Raw genomic sequence first — 20,661 nt, 5'->3', positions numbered from 1 at the left:
CATTCTTGTGAGCTGGAACTAGAACACAGTCAGCTGGCCAGGTTAGGCCACGCCACACTTTTTCATTTAAGAAAATACACTTGACCAAAGTCAATATCTAAGCATTGCTATTAAAATTTGGTTCATAGCTCCATTAATTACTTCTCTCCTTTTTATATGTTTAAAGAGAAACACTTTATCACAGATTTGAATATATCTTCCAAGAAATGTGGTCCTGTTTCACTCTCCCATAGGTTTGTCATATCTCTTCAACATTGCAAGGGCTCTCTTTACTCAGTAACTGTGTGAGGACAAGAATCAATCCCCATGGACTGCTAGCATTGGGATAACTGGAGGAGCCAGGATGGAGAGTTGCAGTTTGTCCAAGTTACACTACCATGCCCTTTCCTTCCCTCCCCTTATTGCTCAGTGTAATCTTCCGCCTTCTGGTTTGTAAAGGAAAGGATCAAGTCATGAAGAAAGCTTATCTGTAGAAAACATTGCCAAGCAATTTCTTGAGACTCAGTCTTTGGGTTACTTTACTAAAAATGCCAAGCCTGCTACTGCCTCAACACTTTTCAGTAGTTCACTTTATTAAGCCCCACCTGTGAAGTGCAATACAATTGTTGAAGAAAGCTTCCTTTTACTTGACAGGTTTCAAATAACAGATGTAATTATCATGACATAAACTGACAATTTCATAGGATAATCTTCTGATAAATACTGTGTTAAAGCCAACACATTAAATGCATTTTCTCATTATACCAATTGGAATGGAAACAATATTTTCCTTGCCATAGGCACATTAGAACGTGGTCAGGCAGAAGCTGTAACAAAAACAGGTAGCAATTTTATTATAATTAAAGATAATACATTCAGCTTTAAACATGGAACTGGACAGTGATTCCTTCAGGCAGCTGCTATCCACTGTTTTTTGCAACCTTGCCATTTTAACAAGGTTACCTGAAAATATGATGTTCTTGGTGCTCTGTGTGTGTTTGTACCTGTCTATCTACGCACCCAATCCTTTTTTTTAACCTTTTTAGATTCAACCGAATTTGAAATGGGCAAATGTTTCACAGACACTTAAATTCTTTAAAATTTCATGAAAACATGAACATGAATAGGTGAAGAGATCCTGTAAGTTCTGTAAAAAGAAGAGGCTGAAGTGCAAGTTCAGAAATTATAAGAACTAAGAGAATCTATACTGGTGACAGCAAGATCTTTTATATGTTCCAGTCTGAGAATAAACTTTAATCAAAGTTCACAGGCAATCACAAGACAAAAACCTGTTATTTTCAGTAGTCCCAGCACTCATAAAACTACTTGTTTAGAAAGAATGGTGATACATTCTGTAAAAAAACAGACCAGATGCAAATAGTTGTATGCCCTCCCATTCCTTTGCAAGACTTGCATATGATTTGGAGTTCCTTGACTGTATTCTTAATAGTCACCCTTGGTCAGACAGGTCACTGGGCTGGCAGAACCTCCCATTCCCCTCAGAGAATATGTAGTATTTTACAGGCAAACCCAGTAACAGGGATGTTCCCTGTACTGAAAGCAAATGATTACCTGATCTCCTCAACTTTCCTTTTTGACTTAGGAGTAGTTAAAACCAAATGCCCATCTTGACACCAGTATTTACTCTCTTTTCTAGAAAGCTGCCCATTCCCACGGGTGGTAAAAGCACTGTGCTTACCAGTACTTCATTCCCACCACTTTCAGACAAATACACAGCAAGAAATAAATGTCCATGCCAAAAATGTACAGATTAGATTCTCCCCCTGTAATCCTGTTTTCAGATAAGCCTTCTGCTAAAGGTTTTACTTTGTTAGTGTACAATAGCCAAAAGAACAATATATTGGGAGGAGACAGAGAATGAGAGAAAAAGGACAATATTCCTGGTTATGCAGCGTTGGATCTGTATGTCCTGACGCCACAAAACAGGAAACAAACAAATCTCGTCACAACCTCCTTGAGGTCCAGGTGCTATAATCTGAATCTTCTCTGATGCTGATTCCAGCACCAGCTATTATTATGATGTTATTAAAACTTTTAAACAGAAAGTCAGTGATCTTTCAGAGGACTGTAGATGAACATGGTTTCCCTCCTCTCATTTTTGCTCTCCAAGCAATCTAATTTTGCTGAAGTAGATGAATTGAGAGTGAATGACCTGCCTCAAGGTGTAGACTGTAATGTAAGACAGTGCTGAAAAGCACTGGTTTATTGTGCTTATTTAAGACTGTGACACTACTCTAGTATTGGTGTATCACTACTTCTCAACCCATTCACATCACCAATGCATGCATCTCTTGTGTTTTCTCTGCTAAACAATATAYATACGTGTCTGTGAATTGAGACTATTAATACATAATTCACAAAAGTATGTTCGTTTAATTATATTATTGTTGGTCAGTAAAGATCTATCTGGTAATTTTGGGAAAGCATTGATATCTCTTTAACTATACAGCACTCGTATATGTCAATTTTTATATTCAGAGCCATGTCCCATCAGGACAAGAATGTGAAAATGAATTCAGATGCCATGCTGTTGATACRGTGCAAATAAACAGTGTTCTGACATATTTCAAAGCCAGCTGGATAACTGCAAGGTGCAGGTGTTTCCAACAATCCCTGGCATGGTTTATGAATGCTGGGCTTTTTAGCCTCAGGCTTTCTGGCCAAATTACACTCCTAAGACTAATGTCAAGAAAAGAAACATATCAGCTCATAGAATAATTCTTAAATCTCACTATATCAGACAGTGAAGACTTTTTGAAGGAGCTGCTGGTAACTGTAGGAGAGAAAGGAAAACCCCAGGAGAAGGTAATTGTATATATAGATATGAATTGGTAAGCTTATATCCATGAGATGTTGAAACCCTTTGGATCAATCAATTTTCTACAGTAAATTGGCAATGCTTCAGGACAGAGAACTCTGTTTTTCTGTTGCTTGCACTTGACRTGAATTTACTGGAAGCACTGACTCATGCTTAATTAGTGGTGCCTTGGGTTATTTTTATGTTGTTTTATGCATTTGTAGTAACTGCTATTTTTAAAGCAGGTATTGTTCTTCAGAATATTTCATTGTAATCTGGCACAATAATTTTTCTGTAAGACACTGAAACCTGAAGAAAATATCTTTTAARTATCTTGCTTTGACTTAATTCCATAGCAGACAAATCTATGGATGATAAGCTTTCTTCATATAACTCACCTAATCAAGTAATGGATTGGCTATTAACTAATACATGGAGTTGGCTCCACATCTAAATTCCTCAAAGATAATGAAATGATACCTATTTGAATGATTGCACAGCTCTTTGTATCAAAATAGAAAGCAACATTATTTCTATCAGTAAGGAGAGCAGGAAAGTGTTAACGATTTAAATCCATGACAAATCTCAGTGGAAAACATCTTTCCTTGTAGTGTTTGTTCACCACATGGTGCATGCTTCAGAAGGTGCTAAATCAGCAAAACTGCTGAATTTGAAATATCAGGAACATTCATCTGTCTCTGAATTTAGTTATATTATGTGTAAAGATCCCGAATAGGATCTGATAGCGTAACAGCAATGTGGAATTGCATATTAAACATACCTAACCTGTCATTAAAAACCTCTAATTACAGCCATCAGATGAGTCCCTGTGCTGCTACTTGTCATGCTATATGTATATATCATTTTAATGGGAGAAGATAGTATTTCTGATTATGTTGCTTAATGCACAATATATGAAAGTTATAGGCCTGAACCTGTTCCCATGGAGGTCAAAGACAGTTTTGCCATTGTCTTCAAGTAGAGCAGGACGTGGTTTTATGACTTTTTATGACACTAGAGATTTATTTGCATTAATTAATTTACTTAGCAGGTAATGAAATGCTTGAAAAAAACAGCCCTCTGGCTCATGAGTTTGGCACTGTGTTTAATACTTTCATTAGGAATAATTGCATTGATAAACTTTTAAGCAGAAATGGATAAGATGGATCAGTGTATTAGGCAAAATCAAGCTTCCTAGCCATTGTTGGGAAGCCCTGAGACTGCCTTCTACGTGACTAGGTCTAGGATGTTGAATCTTTAATGCTTAATAGCGTCAGATGGGAGCACAATAGCTTAAGTTTCAAGTGTGATTTGTAAGATGAGAGCACAGTCGTGCTTTATGGTTTTATATGTTTTATACATCACAGAGGCATTTGTTCAGCAGACAGAACTGACAGCTATTTTCTGGGTCAGCAGTGTCACTGGGAATGGCAAGGAGAGATGGGTAATGAGACTGAGGTGGTTCTTTCAGGTCATGGTTGAAGCCATGGCTAGACATCTGGGAAGATCTGTACAGATGTTGCTAAACGTAAACTTACTTTTTGGAAACAATTCTGAGAAAGGAGTTTTATATAGCACTTTGATTTCTTAAAACAAAAATAACATAGCAGTATCCTTTAAATTTTTTTAGCTTCTTAGCTCTTTGTTAGCATCAGGTTCATACCTGAGAAAGGTAAGAAGCTGTGGAAATGGTCACGGAGGCAGTTCTGCCAAGCTAGTAGGAATGCAATGTGCCAGCTGGTGGGGAGGTAGGTTGGTCTCAAACCACATTCTGCCACGTATTTCCTGGGTGATCTCGAGAAAATCTCTTCTAGTCCTGGGTGCTGGTTCTACAGCCTGAGGGCAGTAATTCTTTACCTCACAAGGTTTTTGTTTTGGTTGGTTTTGTAAGGTGCTTATCTACCCATGTGTTGGGGGCTATAAAGCACCTGGATCAATTGAAAACCYGGATCAGTCAGAACTTGAAAACCCATCAGTCTCTGCATTCAGGGCTTTTTATTAAATTAAGAAGAAAAAAGAAGTGAGACAATATTGGCTTGGAGTCTTTTTGCCCCCTTTAGCATATTGCTATGATTGTCTTGGACTACTTTTAGCCAGGCACACTGTAGTTTATGGACATCATGGTAGAAATACTTGCTAAGAAAAGCTATTTTATTAATTGAGTAGTCTCACTGTAAAGCATGTGATATCCCAGAAGACACTTTATAAATAAAGTGTATTTGCATCAGGAGTTTTTCAAGGTTCTCTATTTTACAAGTAATAATTCACAGCTTAAACTAAATCCACTGAGGTGAAGTTTATCTGTCTAGCACTTTAATAAAATGGGAACTAATGCAATTTCTACTGGAGACAACAAATGCTTCTTATTTGTCATGATATTTTACATATCTATGTATCACTTTAAAGAAGGTAATTGATGATGTTCCTCTTCTACAGAAAAGGAGTTTGCATGGCAATAAATTAATGTATACATCTGCCTCACTTTGATCCGTCCTCTTTATGTGAGTCTGAAGAAGATTTTCATCTGTTTCCCAGTGTTGAATTCAACAGCACGAATAGCTGTTTCATTTGAAATTTTATGATACTTTCCTGATTTGTTGCTGTTTGTGGCAATCATGTAAGAGTAGCAAATAAAATAGTAAGTCCAGGAACGCAGCAAGGAAAAACACTGAGTTAAKCACATTGAGACAAAAATCCATTCACACTGTTCTAAGAAGAAAGATGGAGAGCTAATGCCTATGTACATGACAAAACAGCTTGTCTTGTTAGCAAGACTAGTAAAGTCAGTGAGACAATGTAACAGATCTTCATTTTTTAAGCTGATGAAAGCATTCTTTTACAGTACACTTTAACTTTTAAAAAATAAAAATAACACAGCAGCTTCTTTTACCTTTTTTAGTTCTTAACTTACTATTTCGCTAACATTTATTGGAAGGCTCTCAACTCATAGAGTGTTTTTTAATGGTGTGTCTTTTCTCTGAGAGATAACACTTATTTAGGAAATTCTTTGTTATTATTTCAGTTAAAAGACTGGCAATTTAGAGGTTGCAAACAAGTATTCCATAGCTTAATGCAGAAATTTTATTTAGATTTTACCCTGATTTGATTCAGTTCCGCTTTAAACCAAAGTGATYGTGTTACTTCCCCTGCGAAGGGAAATGTACAACAAATGGAAAAGTTTTGCAGCTCTGGAAACCCCTTTTCTTCCTGTAAATATATTGTTTCTGCTCCTTTTACAATTTACAGATGGGGATTACAAAGGGGATTACCCTGCTGTTCACAAAGTACATGATATTAGCAAAAAGAAACACAAGCTAGCTGGGCCTCAAGGCTTCTGCTAACTTTTGTCGATTTTACCTCGAGTCCCCAAAGTAGCAATTTTTGCTTGATTACTCGAGGAAACATGTCCTTGATTTCTCCCTGAAAACTGATTGCCAAATTCAAACAAATTTGATAGAGAGATACAGTGTTCACACATCAACTTCTTAAAAACTTCTTAAAAGCAGCTGCTGGATGAAGGAAAGAGTCAGATTAACGACACTGTTGAGGAAAAGACTGCCTGCAGGCTCGGCAGTTATCTCTTCTCTTTGGCCTACAGGCTGGGCAATTGGCAGAGGTGCACTGACAGGCCAATCGGCACACAAATTCCTCCAAATCAGCCATAGAAAATGCTGCTTCTTTCTCATTGGTGAAATAAGAGGCATGGAAGGAAAAAGAGGGCAGTGACTCAGATGATGGTGGGGGTCTTATGGCATCGGGCATTGAAGTGATGTTATTGGAATGGGAGAGGAATATAGGCTTTTAATACAGACACTCATGGAAAACTATTTTTCATTACTTTCATTATCTATGGAATAACTTGTTTAAGATTTGAATCAATGTGTCATATCACAGGTAATAAAAGTCTAAAAGTAGAAAGAATATTAAAAATTAGATTAAAGGTTGTCTATATTTTCTTCTTATTTCATCTCCCTTTAGAAGAATGAAGAAGAATCTTTGCTTTTACTTCTGCAGAATGCAATAGGATGCTTATCCAAGTTTACTCACCTCAGCATTATTAAGACTCTTTATTGCTCCAAAATATTCATGAGATATCAAGGTCATACAGGGGGTACAGAAAAGTTTATGTAAGACTCTAAATTATTAACTGGAAGATATGAGGAGGTGAGGCAAACAGAACCTCCCTCTACTTTCTTTCTAAAACCACATTCAGCTGCAGAAGGAAACCCATCAGGTCATCTCTATACATCTCGAACAGGAGAAAAGGGAAGAGGAAGAATTTTCCTTCCTTTGATACTTCATTTTAACATGACTAAGAACAGAGGGCTAAAACCAAACAGGAACATTTATTTATTATGAGCTGAAATCTTGCAACTCTTATTCAGCTGGTTGTCTCCATACTTCACTGGAACTATTTGCATGATGAGCAGCGTAGGCCTTTCTGTGTGATACTTGTGGAGTTATCTTTTGCTCGCTTTCATAGACTTTAGCAAGACAAAATGTCCACTGAAATCTTATACCTCTGCCAAAACTAACTTTTGGGATGTTCCATCTGAATCARTCCAGCTGGAAAACTGTCTCAAAATAGGATCTCAGTGAAACTTTGGAGCCTATATCTGATATGAGCCTTCTTATGAAAACTTTTTAAAAGGAGACTGTACTGGAACTTTACAAGATGCAGAATATATTTTACCTAATCTCTGCCAGTTTGGTGGATAACGCATAATCCTGTGCAAGCTAAGGGATGCTCAGGTAAAAAAAAGACTTAAGCAAAACTGTTTCCCATGATACCTAATGTTTAGAAAATATCACTCAGTGTTATGTTTACTATCCTATAGTTTTGATTATGTAAACACCAATCATGTTTTCCAGAGGTAGTTATTATGCAAAATTAGATATTCCTGGAATTTATCAGACTACAAAAATATGAATTATGCCCTTGTTACTCCTTATGTGGAAAGATGAAGACATCAGCGTAAAAACCAATGCCTCAGCAGTTAGCCAAGATATAGCCGACTTAAATGATCTAGGGGAACGGTCCTCAATCTTTTTCATCTCAGTACCTCCCTGYGATCTCCTAGTTGGGAAGGAAGACATGGGAGACAGAAGGGAAAGACTTGTGTCTCTTGATAGGTGTTTCTAATCCTGCTGGAAATCCTTATCCTCAGGCTGAGGTCTCAAAACATATGAGGCTTACAGAGAGTAACATTCAGAGCAATCCAGTACTGACCTGGGAAGTACTTCACAAATGCCAAGCCACCTTCACTAAGAAAAATACATCAGTTTTGTAACTCAGAACATGTAAAACAGTGACACCAAAATCTCCAAACTATGTAGAAAAAGGGTTGCAGATAGCAATTTTTCATCATGTAAACTAATAAAGAATCATGCACTTGTTCAAAACTTTTACAGTCTCACTGAGTACATTTCAGTACCACTTGTGATCATCAAATTGATCATGAATTGAATAGTGTGTTCAGCTTGTGTTCAACAGGCTGAATTAAACGTGCTGAATGCTAAGTGCAAGACTATGTTTCTACATCTTAACACAGTACACACACCCAGTGCAACACAACTATGCAAACGATACTTGAAAGTCTTAAAGATTTTTGCATAAAATGCCTGTAAAAGGACAGCAAGATAGGAAGCTTTCATGGAGATAGATCCTAAGTAGAAGARGATATTTGAAATTTTACCAGTTGTACTAGTACTTCATGCTTCAAAATCAGTTTGTAAACTTAGTCTCAAAACAACTGCAGCAATGTCCTGAATATATCACTCACCGTAAGGAAATCATTTTAACTCCAGCAGTGTAGCAAATCCTAACAGAACATTAATGATGTTTTGTCAGAGGGCAAACGGTGCAAAACATGTTTTTCCACTGTAAGAGGCACCACAGCTTTTCTTCTGTGCAGTGACCATGGCCAAGATGTATAAAGAGTTGTCATGTTTAGAGCATTGTCATTTATTTTTTTTAAACACATAAGTTTTTGTTTTTCTTTGTAAAGAAAGTGGCACTGTGCTTCTTCCTTTTAACAGCTATATGTGCATCTCAGAAATATTTGCCAACTACTGTTTAATGTAACTAAATAATCAAAAAATATAAATATCCTGATCATCCACTAGCTGTTTTGGTTTGAATCTGCCAAAAGAAGACAGACAGTAAACAGGGGATGAATAGATGAGAATACAGAGTAGTCTCAACAAGCCTGCTGCCTGCCTGCATGAAATAGTGCAGGGAGCATGCACTGTAATCCAATTAATTTTCTATTAAAAGACATGTAGAAAATAAGAAGCAGCTGCACACAGGTCCTGTCTCCTTTTTTTCCCTAGAATCTAAGTTTTAAAAGCCTGGCTGTAGAAAAATGAAACATTACATGGAAAAATGCTGGATTTCCCAGCATACTGGATATATCAGATTTCTTCAACGAGGCAAAGTGGTGATGATGCTGCTCCTGAATGGAAACGTTATTCTTCCTACAGGCTTTCTATTACTGCAGGCTCTCTGCAGATTCAGGTAGGCTTTTCTTCATGACTAACTTGTTTTTGAAGCTCTACACACACAGAAGGACAACAAACTTCTGTGTGTTCCCTGCAGTGTTGCTCCCCGCACATTAAGAAACCCTGATCTATGGGCCTGATTAGGCAAAGTGGTATGTCTGGTTTCGATGAGGCACAAGCTGTGGAATCCCCAGAAAACAGGCTGAAATGGCTCCGAAGCCAGACATATTTCAGTGAAGGAGTCTGTTTTGAATTATGCTTCCTATTAGTGGTAGATTTAAAAATTAGGGAACTAAGAGTAAATCTGGAACTCAACAAGGCTTAAAACAGGCCTGGGTCACAAATCTCGCTAACTGTGTGATGGGCTGATCTTCAGTGCAATGACAAGGAGGTCTTTAAGAAAAAAAGGAAGTAGAAAGAAAAGGGTGACCAGAATATGGTGGGCAGAAAATGATAAAGGTAAGTTATTCCTTCTCATTTTATGTTCTGAAACTCAGGGAAAGCTCATACAAATGGTAAACATATGGAATAAATTATCAGGAAAGGTGATCCCAAAACAAAGACTACAACAGAGTTCAAGTGACACCCTTGATCCATTTCTGGAAGAAAGTATGGAGCCATAAAGTCAACAAAAGAAAGCAGGATTAAAATTAACCTGAAAAGGGCAAGCAAATTAGACTGGAAGCCATTTCCCTGTTCCTTATGGCAACTTCCCAAGACTGCACATCTGAAATCTGTAATTTACCATAAGCCCAAAGAGCCCTCTTTGCCAACTGCAGAAAAATTAGTCAAATATAAATATTCTTGTAGCAGAAAAGCAGTATATATTTAATATAAATATTGAAAGGAAAGATCTCTGCATACATATATGCACCCAGATGCATGTGCATGTTTATTTTGAAATTAGAGAACTGACATAAAMAATCCTTGTGCAACATTATACAGGTCAGTTACTTGACTGCTTGAGTTTCAGTCAAGATGGCCATAAAATCAAGTAATAAAGCTGCAGTGCTTTGAAAACCCAGATGTATTTGAAATGAACTGTTGTATGTAATTAAAAGGAATATGAGAAGCCAGGAGAACAAGACAATCTAACACCAGGTCTACACTGCAGACTTCAGCTGGCACAGCTATATTAACCAGAAGTATGAAACTGTTTAATACCTGGGTGATACAGCTGTACTTCCAGCTGTGCCACAAGTGTTGATATTGTTACACTGGTGTAAAGGTGAAATTTTATAAATATAACTTATTTTCCTTGCAGGTTTTTTTCCACATTGGTATAATACACAGATGTGCTAGCATAGCTGCAGCTCTAACACACAAACATTTTTCTGTAATAACACAGATATAGCCAAAACCACCAAGGTCACAGAAGCACACGCTAAGAGTTTTACTTTGACTATTTCTACACTAAACRTATTACATCACTTATGTGTTCCAAATACTCATAACTAAAGAATTGCAGGGAAAATAGAGCAAAGCTGTCCCCATAAACAAAATAGTAATGCTATGAAGTAGGCCCTTCTACCAGCCCAGCTGTGTTGCTCGAGAAGAGCAATCTGCACCCACATCTGTGCCAACAGAAGCCTACACCACCAGACTTACTCCAAATGCCTAACTTTCCATTTCTTATTTCACCTGATGTGTCATGTGTGCATGTGATTTCCCATCTTATTCAATTTTGCCAGCTACACCTGTTTGGGCAGGGGCACAGCTGAGGCACAAGGCTGGCTGCGCTCTGCTGCCCCAAACCCTCACATCATAACGACGGGCAAGAAGGGGCACCCACAGGACCCTGCTTGGTGCTGGAGTCACTGTCCTCTCCCTTGCTCCCTCAGCAGTGCTATCCCTCCTGCCAATAGGCAAGCTAAGGTCTGCGCCATGCCCTGAACGAGGGTGGAAAAGCCATTTGGAAAAAGCCTGGCCAAGTCTTTCTCCACCACGCCTGGGCTACTCCAGGCAGACTCCCTCAACCGCCCCTGAGAGGAGCAGCACCGGGGGGGAGGGGCGGCGGTTGGGCGGGGATAATCAATGGACCAATCAGAGAGCAACTTCCGGGAGATTCTCGCCCAATAGTCAACTTTTCTTGGACTTTGGGCGGGGGAGGCGGGCCGATGGCCAACGCTGAGCGCCATGTTTGATGCTGGCAAAGGGGACGCGCCTGCACGGTGCTCTCACTCTAAATGGCCGCTGGGAACGGTCACGTGGAAGGCTCGCTGTTCCGAGGAGGGGCGTTGCTGAGGGGGAAGCCCAGCAGCGCTGTAAACACGGGAGGGAGGGAGGGAGCGAGAGAGCGAAGCGCATGCGCAGCCCCGGAGGGCTTGGGGGGAGAGCGAAAGGAAAGCGAGCGCGCCCCCCGGCCCCGCCCCGCGCCCCGCCCCCGCCGCTCCTGGCCCGGCGCGTCCGTTGCCGTTGCGGCCGGGGCCGCCGCTTTCTCCCTGGCGGGGCCGGGTCCGAGCCTCGCCGCGCCGCGCCGCGCCGCCTGCCCGCCCGCGGCCCTCAGCATGCACGGCGCGCTCGCCATCCCCGAGGACGTCTGCAGCCTCCTGGCAGGTGAGGCCGGGGGGAGGGCTTGGCGGGGGGCGGGCTCGTGGCGGCGTGGYGGGCGGCGGCGGCCGCCGTTACGGGGCGCCCGGGGGGAGGGGGGCTGTGCCGCAGCCCCGCGGCGCCTGGGGAGCCGGTGATGGTGGTGGGGAGTTACTTACTTATTTTTTCCCTGTCAGTTCCTTCTTCCCTGGTTACTTCCTCCCTCCATCTGCGGTTCCGCAGCGGTAGCGCTGCGCGGCCGCGGTTTGCTTCCCCAAGGGCTGGGCTGCCGCTGCCGGCTCCGAGGCGGCGGGGTCGGGCCGGGCCGGGCCGTGCGACCGCTTCCCCCGCTGGGCACCTGCGCCTGGCCCGGGGCGAGCAGCGGCGCTTGCAGCCCTCCGTGCTGCGGCGCCCCGCTTTCACCGCTCCGCGGAGGGCGAGGCAGTGGGGTGCTGTGCGGGAACTGCCGGGGGTGTGACAGTGATGCAAAGTTACTCGTGGCTGCTGGGCTTCTGGGGCTCGTGCGGAAGGGCCTGCGAGCCAGCCAGCCCCGTGGGACTGGTTTGGGTCCCTGAGTTAGCTACTCGCCGCTTAGATGAAAGTTTCTCCTCTTTGAGGCGTGTAGGTGGCCTGTCAGCCACTTCTGAAATTTGAAGCGTGTTGTCCTGGTGTCACCAGGACGGTTTTCCCAAATTAGCTTCCCTCTCCCCACCCCCCCCCAAAAAAAAAAAAAGAAAAGAAAAAAATCCATGCTAAACAGTTTAGGCCAGTGTGGTCGAAGTGAATTAAGATGTTCCTGTATTGTAGGCATATGGTCATATCAATCAAATATGCTCAGGCTAACAACTTTGGGTTAAAATGCGACTGCCCATGTTCTCCTGGATATGTTAGAGTAGTGTAATGGAATGATTTCTCACCATGAAATGTTATCTGCAGTAGTGTTAGTGGAGACTTAAAAATACTGGTGTTGTTCTCATGTGTAAAACCTTACATTTTATTTTTTCTGGGTTTTTTTTGGTGGTGGTGGTAAAATAAACTGCATATTTCCCATTTGGGGGATTTTTATCCTTATGGAGAAAGGCATAAAAGGCTTTGCTATCCTGAAACTACTTCAACTGGAGCAGGAGAATTTTTCTTTTGACAACTTCTGTTTCTGGCTTAAGAACATCTTGAGCTTTGGCTGAGCCATTAAAATTAACCATTCTTTTCAAAAGCTTGCCTCTAAAATAAGTACCTGATTACATGGCTAGGCAACTACTAGAATCTACAGCAGTTCATCAGCTTTGAAGACTGTGTTTTTATTTCTTAAAATTTTTTAAGAACTTTGATTGTAGGAGTTCATGTTTGAAACATTTTGATTTTACCAGTCTTCTCATCTTTAAAGCACTTCTGCCAGCTCTCTGAAATGTTTTGGTAACTTGTATTTGTAAGTACGTTATTTGCAGATCATACCCGCTGTAGTAGAATATTGTATGAAAGGTCACCAGAAAAAAAGGAATCATTATGATGATTTCCTATCATGGGAGATAGGTTCTTGATCATTTAAAAAAAAAAAAAAAAAAAAAGCACCAGGGAGGGCCTTTCCAAACCTTGCTTATTTCCATGGCATTAGTGTATTCTGGACTTATGATCACATGTAGTAGTTTTTTGTGCCAGAGCTGTAAATATACTTCACATTTGGTAAAGCTGTGCTCTTAGAAACTTTCCACTGTTATAAGTTTAGGATGATAGGATTGAGGGAGGGGGGTTGGGGAGGTCTATACAGATGGGATAATTTGAAACTATGTTTTGTTTTTTGTCATGGTGCCTCTTCTAGGTAACTTGTCCTTCTCCTCATCTTTATCCGGTGTCCTTCTCCTCATCTTTATCCGGTGTCCAATGGAGAGAGCAATACAGAGGTTGAAGTGAGGCTGAGAACTCCTGTTTTTCCCCAAGGAGTATGTGTACATGTTCTTTCAGAGACACTAAGATCAATGGTCTAAGTTATATACAGGTGTCTAGTGTGAGTACAAGCTTCAGTTTTTCTAGAAGAAGAAGAGAGAGTTTTATTACTGCTGTCTGTAGTACCAAAGTTAAAAAGAGAATGGAATGATTTACTAAAAATCTTTAAATCTTTCTTTTTTTATAATCATGATTGTRTAAATACATAACATACTGGTATTGTCTTAGAGATGCATTCAATTTAGCTTGCATTCACACACAGCTTGATTTTGGGACCTGATGCAAAATGAGCTCAACACTTGTTAATTTTATGGCAGTGATGTATGGATTAGGCAGAAATTTAGCAGGGTGGAGATGGGGCAGTGAGGAACAAATAATAGTTTGGAATTTTTAATCCTTACTTGCTGAATTATCAAGGGGAAAACAATGTAAAAATAGTAGTGGCTATGCAATTTAAAAATTCAATAACTTGATCCCTTTGTGGGGGGGAAAAAAACAACAACCAACCCCTCCTCCCCCCTCCCCCGGATTACTTTTTGCAGTTTGTGTGTTAACCTCTCCTTCCTTTTTTATAGATTACAACTCAAGTGCATGGAAGTTAGAAACTAGAATAGTTCAACTTGTGTGAGCAGCTCGTTTGCTACCACATTTAGGTTCTGGTAATCTTTAATTATGTAGTCTCGTGCTTTTTGCTCACCCTATTCATGTACTGAATATATATGGTAATGGAGGAGGGAAGGGAGCTCTGTAATATTTTTATTATCAATTTAGCAACCCTTACACAATTCAAAGACTGCAGTAAATAGCTATTCATTTTTGTATGCTCTTCTTTGAGGGTGCTTCTTAATGTATTATTTTAATGGCTCACAAATATTGATTCAGCACCTCTTTGAGATGAGAGAATATTGTTTTCCTGTTGGTAAAATTAGTGTAATAAACAAGATGTGATCTGAGGTCACAAAAAATAATCAATGGTAGAACAGAATTAGAATTCAAATTCACCTGCATCCGTGCTGTGCTGGTTTCTCCAGTAAAATAATGTCAGTTGGATGTCTCTATTCAATGGCCATTATGAGTGCCTGGCACTTCTTCATGTCAGGTTCTGGGGAGAACAGGCTCACGTTGGGAACATTAACTAATGGCTCAAGACAAACAGTTCTTCTTAAYGCAACATTTGCATAGCAGTGGGGCAGGGACAGGTACAAAATCTTTTAAATATTGCACTCTTCCTGCTCTCCTCAGTATTTTTGCCTATGCTTTTCCAACTTCCGCAACAAATGGTGTGGGCGATCATATGGATTTTCTTATCCTTGCTTAGCCTTGATTGATTGCCAGGGTACTGTCCCCCCATACGCTGAACAAGTAGGGGTCCTGCTGGAAAGCATACTTTGTGCTCCTGTAGTTAAACATTGTGATAATGGGAATAAACACACTGGGGGGTGAATTAAAGTTGCACAGGAAACTTTCTGACTTGTGAGTGCTTTACTTTGAACCTAAACAATATTATATCTTTAACGCACAAATTCTGTCACAAATTCTGTCACACATGCTGGCAGGGTCATTACAGTTGCATGTCAGTGGCGCTGAAATGTTCCAGGCAGAAACACAGCTTGAGCTCAGGGCTAAGTACATTGGTTGGAAGCAGGAGGAAGCTGTTTCTGTAAAGCTGAAGGGGAAGGTCAGTGCGGCAATGGGCTTATTGCAGAGAAGTGCTGGGATTGCACAATGCCGTTCTCTCTTTTCTGCCTTCCTTAAGTGGTGGAGGGAAACATCGGAGACAGAAACAGGGCCCTTTGGTCATGAGTTGAGCTTTTGGGGAGAAGATGAAGTCAGCTTGTTGTCCTCTTCCCTCCTGCTTTACACCTGGGAGGTGTGTGACAGTGTGTGTAATTTTTTCACCACTTACCATCTGGAAGGTGCAGAGACACAGGTATGTGAATTTTTGGAATTTACTGAAGGAAGCCCAGTGCTGCTGTATCTTTTCTTCTTTTGAAAAAGGCATCCTCTCATGTTTCTATGTTCAGGATCTCTTTGTGGGTGTTGGTTTGGCAAAGTGGGGTGTTACTTGTTTCTCTTTTTTCTTCTTGCCAGATTGTTGGAGGCCTGCTTATTTTTGTTTTTCCTTATTCCTTGATGCACACTCTAAGTTTCGACTTGTCTGTAGCTGAAAAAGTTTTTGGAGGTTTCTTCTTCCCCAAAGGCATATTGCTTCTTCTGTAACATAAATTATACTGGTTGCTTTGGTGATCATGATTGAAAAAAATTTCTTAAGTTTTTTAACTATGTTTTTAGTAATGGGGATTTAATTGGAAGAGTTAAGAATTCTTTATTTTTAAAAGATTTTGATGGCATCATGATCATTATATGTATAAATAAAATCTTTTTTCTCTTATCTTTGTGACATCTATGACTGTAGAAGGATGTATTTTTTTCACTTCTGCTTTCATGCTTTGCAGCATTTCCAATATGAAAATGAAACTTCTGTACTCATATTTAGAAAGTTACTAAGATCTTTTTTCATGCAGATGTAATGAGACTCTCTCTAGTCCATACGGAACRTAATATCTAGTTCCTATATCCATTTTTCCTTGTTCTACTAAACAAAAAGATCTTATGCAAACTCTCTGGTTTTGCCTTTGAGACTATCTCCACCTAGACATTATTCAGGTTTTTAAAATCTTTAGTCATATTGCCCTAATTGCCATATTTCACTGTATTCCCCCTACATTCTTCAAAGTAACGTAATTTATCCACTTGTTTAGCTCCATCCTGGAAAATAGCATGCGGGAGAAGGCAAGATGATAGAACTACAAGATGGTGGATCCACTGCATGAGTCAGAGTTTAATTATGCTTACCTTTTATTTTGGGGCGATGCAGTAGTTAATATTTACCCCTGATGCCCAGAAAACTAACTGTCCTTCTTTGACCTCCTTGTTAGCTGTTGCTGGACTTGCTCCTTACCTTCCTATCACAGGAAAAATCGCCTAGGTGCAACGTAGCTTTTCTTCATTGGCTGGTTCAATTTTAATACTATACTGTTGTTGAAAACTTTACTCTTCTTTGTTTAAAGTATTATTTTCAGATTTCCATGGGTGTAATGAATGCTGATTCTTGCAGAAGAATCCATCTTCACAAAATAAGCCAGGGCGATTATTGTAGACATATTCTAAGTAGACATGTATTTACAGCTTTGGTAATATGTATGTATTTCAATAGTAATGGAATAAGAATAGAAACAGTGAGGTGAAAAAATGTGCAGAGGCCTTCCTGGTAAAAAATAACCTCCCGTGATTTGAAACACAGTTCAATTGTCTCTGCCATAAATTTGAGAATAAGTGTCATATATGGGTGATAAAAATGGCATAGGCTATTTTTTATATACTCATTACTCACTTAGTTTGTCTTTTTCAATTAACGTGGAGTCTATCTTTCTCATCTGACTGGGTTTACGTTTCTTTCCCAATCATATGTCAACAAACTACAATAGATGCAGCATGATGTGGCATACAGTGTAAATCTTTAGGTTAATCCTTAACATTTTTTATTGTCGTTCATTTGGAATCACTTTAACTTGATCATGATTTGTGCTAGTGTGCTTTTTTCATCGTATGCTTAATATGCTACAGCTTGGTCTTTTCTCATTTCTTTAATGTAGGGTGAGGATGCCGGACTCCCCAGTCAATGAGGTTACAATGTAGTCCTTGATTATAATAATTTTTTACTCTTTAAAAGAGATGTGCTATCTGTTTACTTCATTTGAAGTAAACACACATCATATCAGTGTAGGTGTATACAGAAACTGTTGCCCATCAGTTTTTTTCAGTATATTTACTTTGATTGTGATAACATAGAACGGTAGCCTTGCTTATGGAAGTTTAAGGTACAACAGCCTCTAAAGGCAGTTCTTTCCAGGACTTTACGCTAAAATGAATGTTCACCTATTTGTTAGACTGGGTTGATGTGATATTTTTTGACATTCTACAATATCAGTTGCTTGTTTTACATCATGTCTTCTGTTTCTGTATAAGTGTGCTTTTTTTTTTTTTTTTTGGAAAAGAAAGTTTAGCAAACTCTGGGCAGAGACTTTTGAATATAATTGGGAAGGAAGGGGAAGAGGGAAGAGCAAAAATAAAATCCTCAGATACTTCTTGGCTCATAAGACATGAGATTTATGTGCGGAAGGACAGGCAATTGCTGGTGTTGCTTGATGATTAGTCGTCAGGCCTGTTCCATATTGATGAATTGGAGGAAAAGTTTGAAATTCAATTGATTAATTGCTTTCTAATGCCAGCCCATGGAAGGCTGAAAGATGGGTGGTGGTCTGTTGGATGTTGGTCACCTTTGCAAAGTGAATATGGACAACCGTGCCTAGCTTGCAGCTAGCTTCCAAAATTCCCTAGCCTGCCTTCAGAAACCCCCTGGCTTGCTGCCAGCTGCTGGCTCTCCCTGTCCTGAAGGCAGAGGAGAGATGTGGGAGCAGGCTGGTGGCTGTAGGACCTGCGGGGAGGACCTGCCATTCCCTCCATGTGCGACTGGCAGCGCGTCCGCCAGGTAGCCCGGCCCCGGTGTCCCTGTCGTATGACGGACGCGTGTCAGGCCGTGCAGCAGGAGTCTGCATTCTCGTCAGGTCGCGTAAAGGCAGCTGCATGCGTTTCCTACCCCGTAACTGGAAGCACACCTCTCATGGCCAATTTATAATTTTCCTCCGTCATTGGAGTGGTATGAATTCGTCAGGTGATGAGGAAGTGACTAACGTTTTGATAATATGAAAGGCGCCATTTTGGTTACCGCCAGGAGGAGGGGAGAAAGGAGGGTGCAGGCCACGCAGCCTCTGAGTGCCTCCGTGAGAGCCCGCTGGGGCCACCCAACACAAGCTTCAGTAGTTCTGTCCCAAGCGTATTTATCAAGTGCAACTGGGGATTGGTATAGTAAGCGCTATGAACAACAAAAAGCCATGATTCATTATGATTATTTTAATACTCCTGAATGCAGTACGTGCTTTGGGCTAAAAGTTTACAACAATCTTGAAAACATCCATCTGCTTAGTTTCAGCCCTTATTAAAGAAGATGGTCCCAAAGACTTAAACAATGGAAAACTGGCAGTGTTGTCTGCTTGTAATCACTGAAATAAGGAGAAGCGCAAAATGTTTTAACAAACAATGAAAATCAAAAACTATCTCAACTTTTTTTCCTCATAAAAGGAATGGAGATGGAGATGAAATTAAAATGGCCTTTCAGCTTTTGACTGTTGTATGAAACGGCGGTTAAGCTTTGAACTGTATGAGCCATTTGATTAATTACAATTGAAGCAGACGGAGCTATATTTTAGTGCGACTTCTCTTTTCTATCGGTTTGTAACCCGTATTGACAGAGCAATTTGTGAATGGATCTTATCAATTGAATCTTTCAGTTCTGCATCTATTGTTCATTTCTGTAGGCAAATAATTTCTCTGGGGCATGCTTAAGACAAAGTTAATATCATGAGCTTTAAGAAGCAGAGCAACAAATATTGGTGTTCAAGCTATCAGGCCGGCTAACGCACAAGCTTTAGGAAGTTAAAAGATATTGAATAGATGTTCAAAGTTTATTTCTCTTTGAAATTCTAATGTTTTCAATAGAAAGAATCAGCTGTAGCTGAGTGTCTGTGAGGATAATACGTGCTCTGCAATGCAGGATACCAAACAGCTGCTCAGTTTGTTAGAAACAAACGCGATGTGTGAAAATACACCACTTGTTTATGTTACATGGGAACTGATAAGTAGGAGTGCTCTGTTCAAAGAGGTTTTCTGTCTGGAGTACAGCTTTTTTTTTTTTTTTTAATTCATCAATGGACCAAATGCTAGTGAAGCATGAAAGAAACACATTCACATTTAAGTGCTTATGGCTAGTAGCTTACATTTCAGTTTTCTGTATAGCGTTAAAGTGGCAGAGGAGAGATCAAATTTTTTGGATCATCTTGGAGAAGGAAGAGTGAATTAGTGACTCGAATAGTGGTGAGAAAGGGGTATATTTTGCTTGTTCTCTCTGAAGCTCACTGTATGAGGCTCATGTGTCACACTGAAGTCCTGGGTTCTGTTCTCCTTCTGAGGAAAGTCACCTTGAGGAGCGTCCTAGAAATGAAGTGAATGAATGTTCCCTTGAGTTAAGCTGGTGATGAAACTTTCTCTAGTAGCAGGGACTGTTTCTTCCATACACTTCAACAGTGTGGAAAGACAGGTAGTGAAGAGATGAGCACAGCTTAGCTAACTCTCTTGCTTGTTGTCCAAGGAGCTTATAAGTTGTTTGTCTCGTGTGCATTTGGCACATCCTGACAGGATTTACAAAACTAGAGGAGAGCAAAATATGCAACATTCTGTAAAACTGAGCAGTTAAGAAAACCAATGGTACGGTGAATGTGGTATTTTCAAGTATATTGCTTCTTCAGCATCCTGTTCAAGATGATGTGTGCATCGGTTCTGTCTTCGTATTTGGGGACTATGATGAGTCAAGCTAGATGCTTTCTCTGCCCATATGGAAGTAACTGCATTGCATGATGAATATAGTGTGTGTTGTTTGTGGCTACCTTCGCTCAAAGAACTTATTTTGCAAGTTCATAGGAGAGCAAGGATATCCCAGGGATGTCTTCTCTGTCATTGCTGCTGTTTAGAAACAACAGATGTGTCAGGAGCTTGTGCATGCTTGCTCTTGCTGTTCTTCTCCCTCTCTTTCTCCTCCTCACTCTCACTATCCACTCCCTCCCCTCCAAGTTGTCTTCTGAGATGACAACACTGAGAACAGATGGAGCATCTATTTCTGTGCTGTTCCTCTGGGGTTGAAAACTATTATATAATGTTTCTGCTTTTGAAGTCCAAGCTTTTCCAGAAAAGAGCAGAGTCTACCATCAATGTAGTTA

The 20,661-nt window shown here is 40.3% G+C and overlaps 1 protein-coding gene across 5 annotated transcripts in view; it reads left to right on the top strand.

Annotated features, from left to right (window-relative positions):
• The first annotated feature begins 11,734 nt into the window (after window positions 1-11,734).
• Window positions 11,735-20,661, top strand: part of SKAP2 (src kinase associated phosphoprotein 2) — a 124,149-nt gene continuing 115,222 nt past the window's right edge. For 3 of the 5 annotated variants that reach the window (XM_026066770.1, XM_026066768.1, XM_026066767.1), the window contains exon 1: window positions 11,738-11,854. In XM_026066770.1, coding sequence (XP_025922555.1) covers window positions 11,806-11,854 — 49 coding nt within the window. In that variant the 5' untranslated portion in view covers window positions 11,738-11,805. Of the gene's footprint in view, window positions 11,855-20,661 lie in introns of all 5 variants that reach the window. The other 2 variants (XM_026066769.1, XM_026066771.1) reach the window with 2 other exon arrangements.

Source organism: Apteryx rowi, unplaced genomic scaffold (genome assembly GCF_003343035.1).
Source record: "Apteryx rowi isolate R43461 unplaced genomic scaffold, aptRow1 scaffold_248, whole genome shotgun sequence".
Classification (NCBI taxonomy): Eukaryota; Metazoa; Chordata; class Aves; order Apterygiformes; family Apterygidae; genus Apteryx; species Apteryx rowi.
This window is presented reverse-complemented; position numbering and strand designations above follow the sequence as displayed.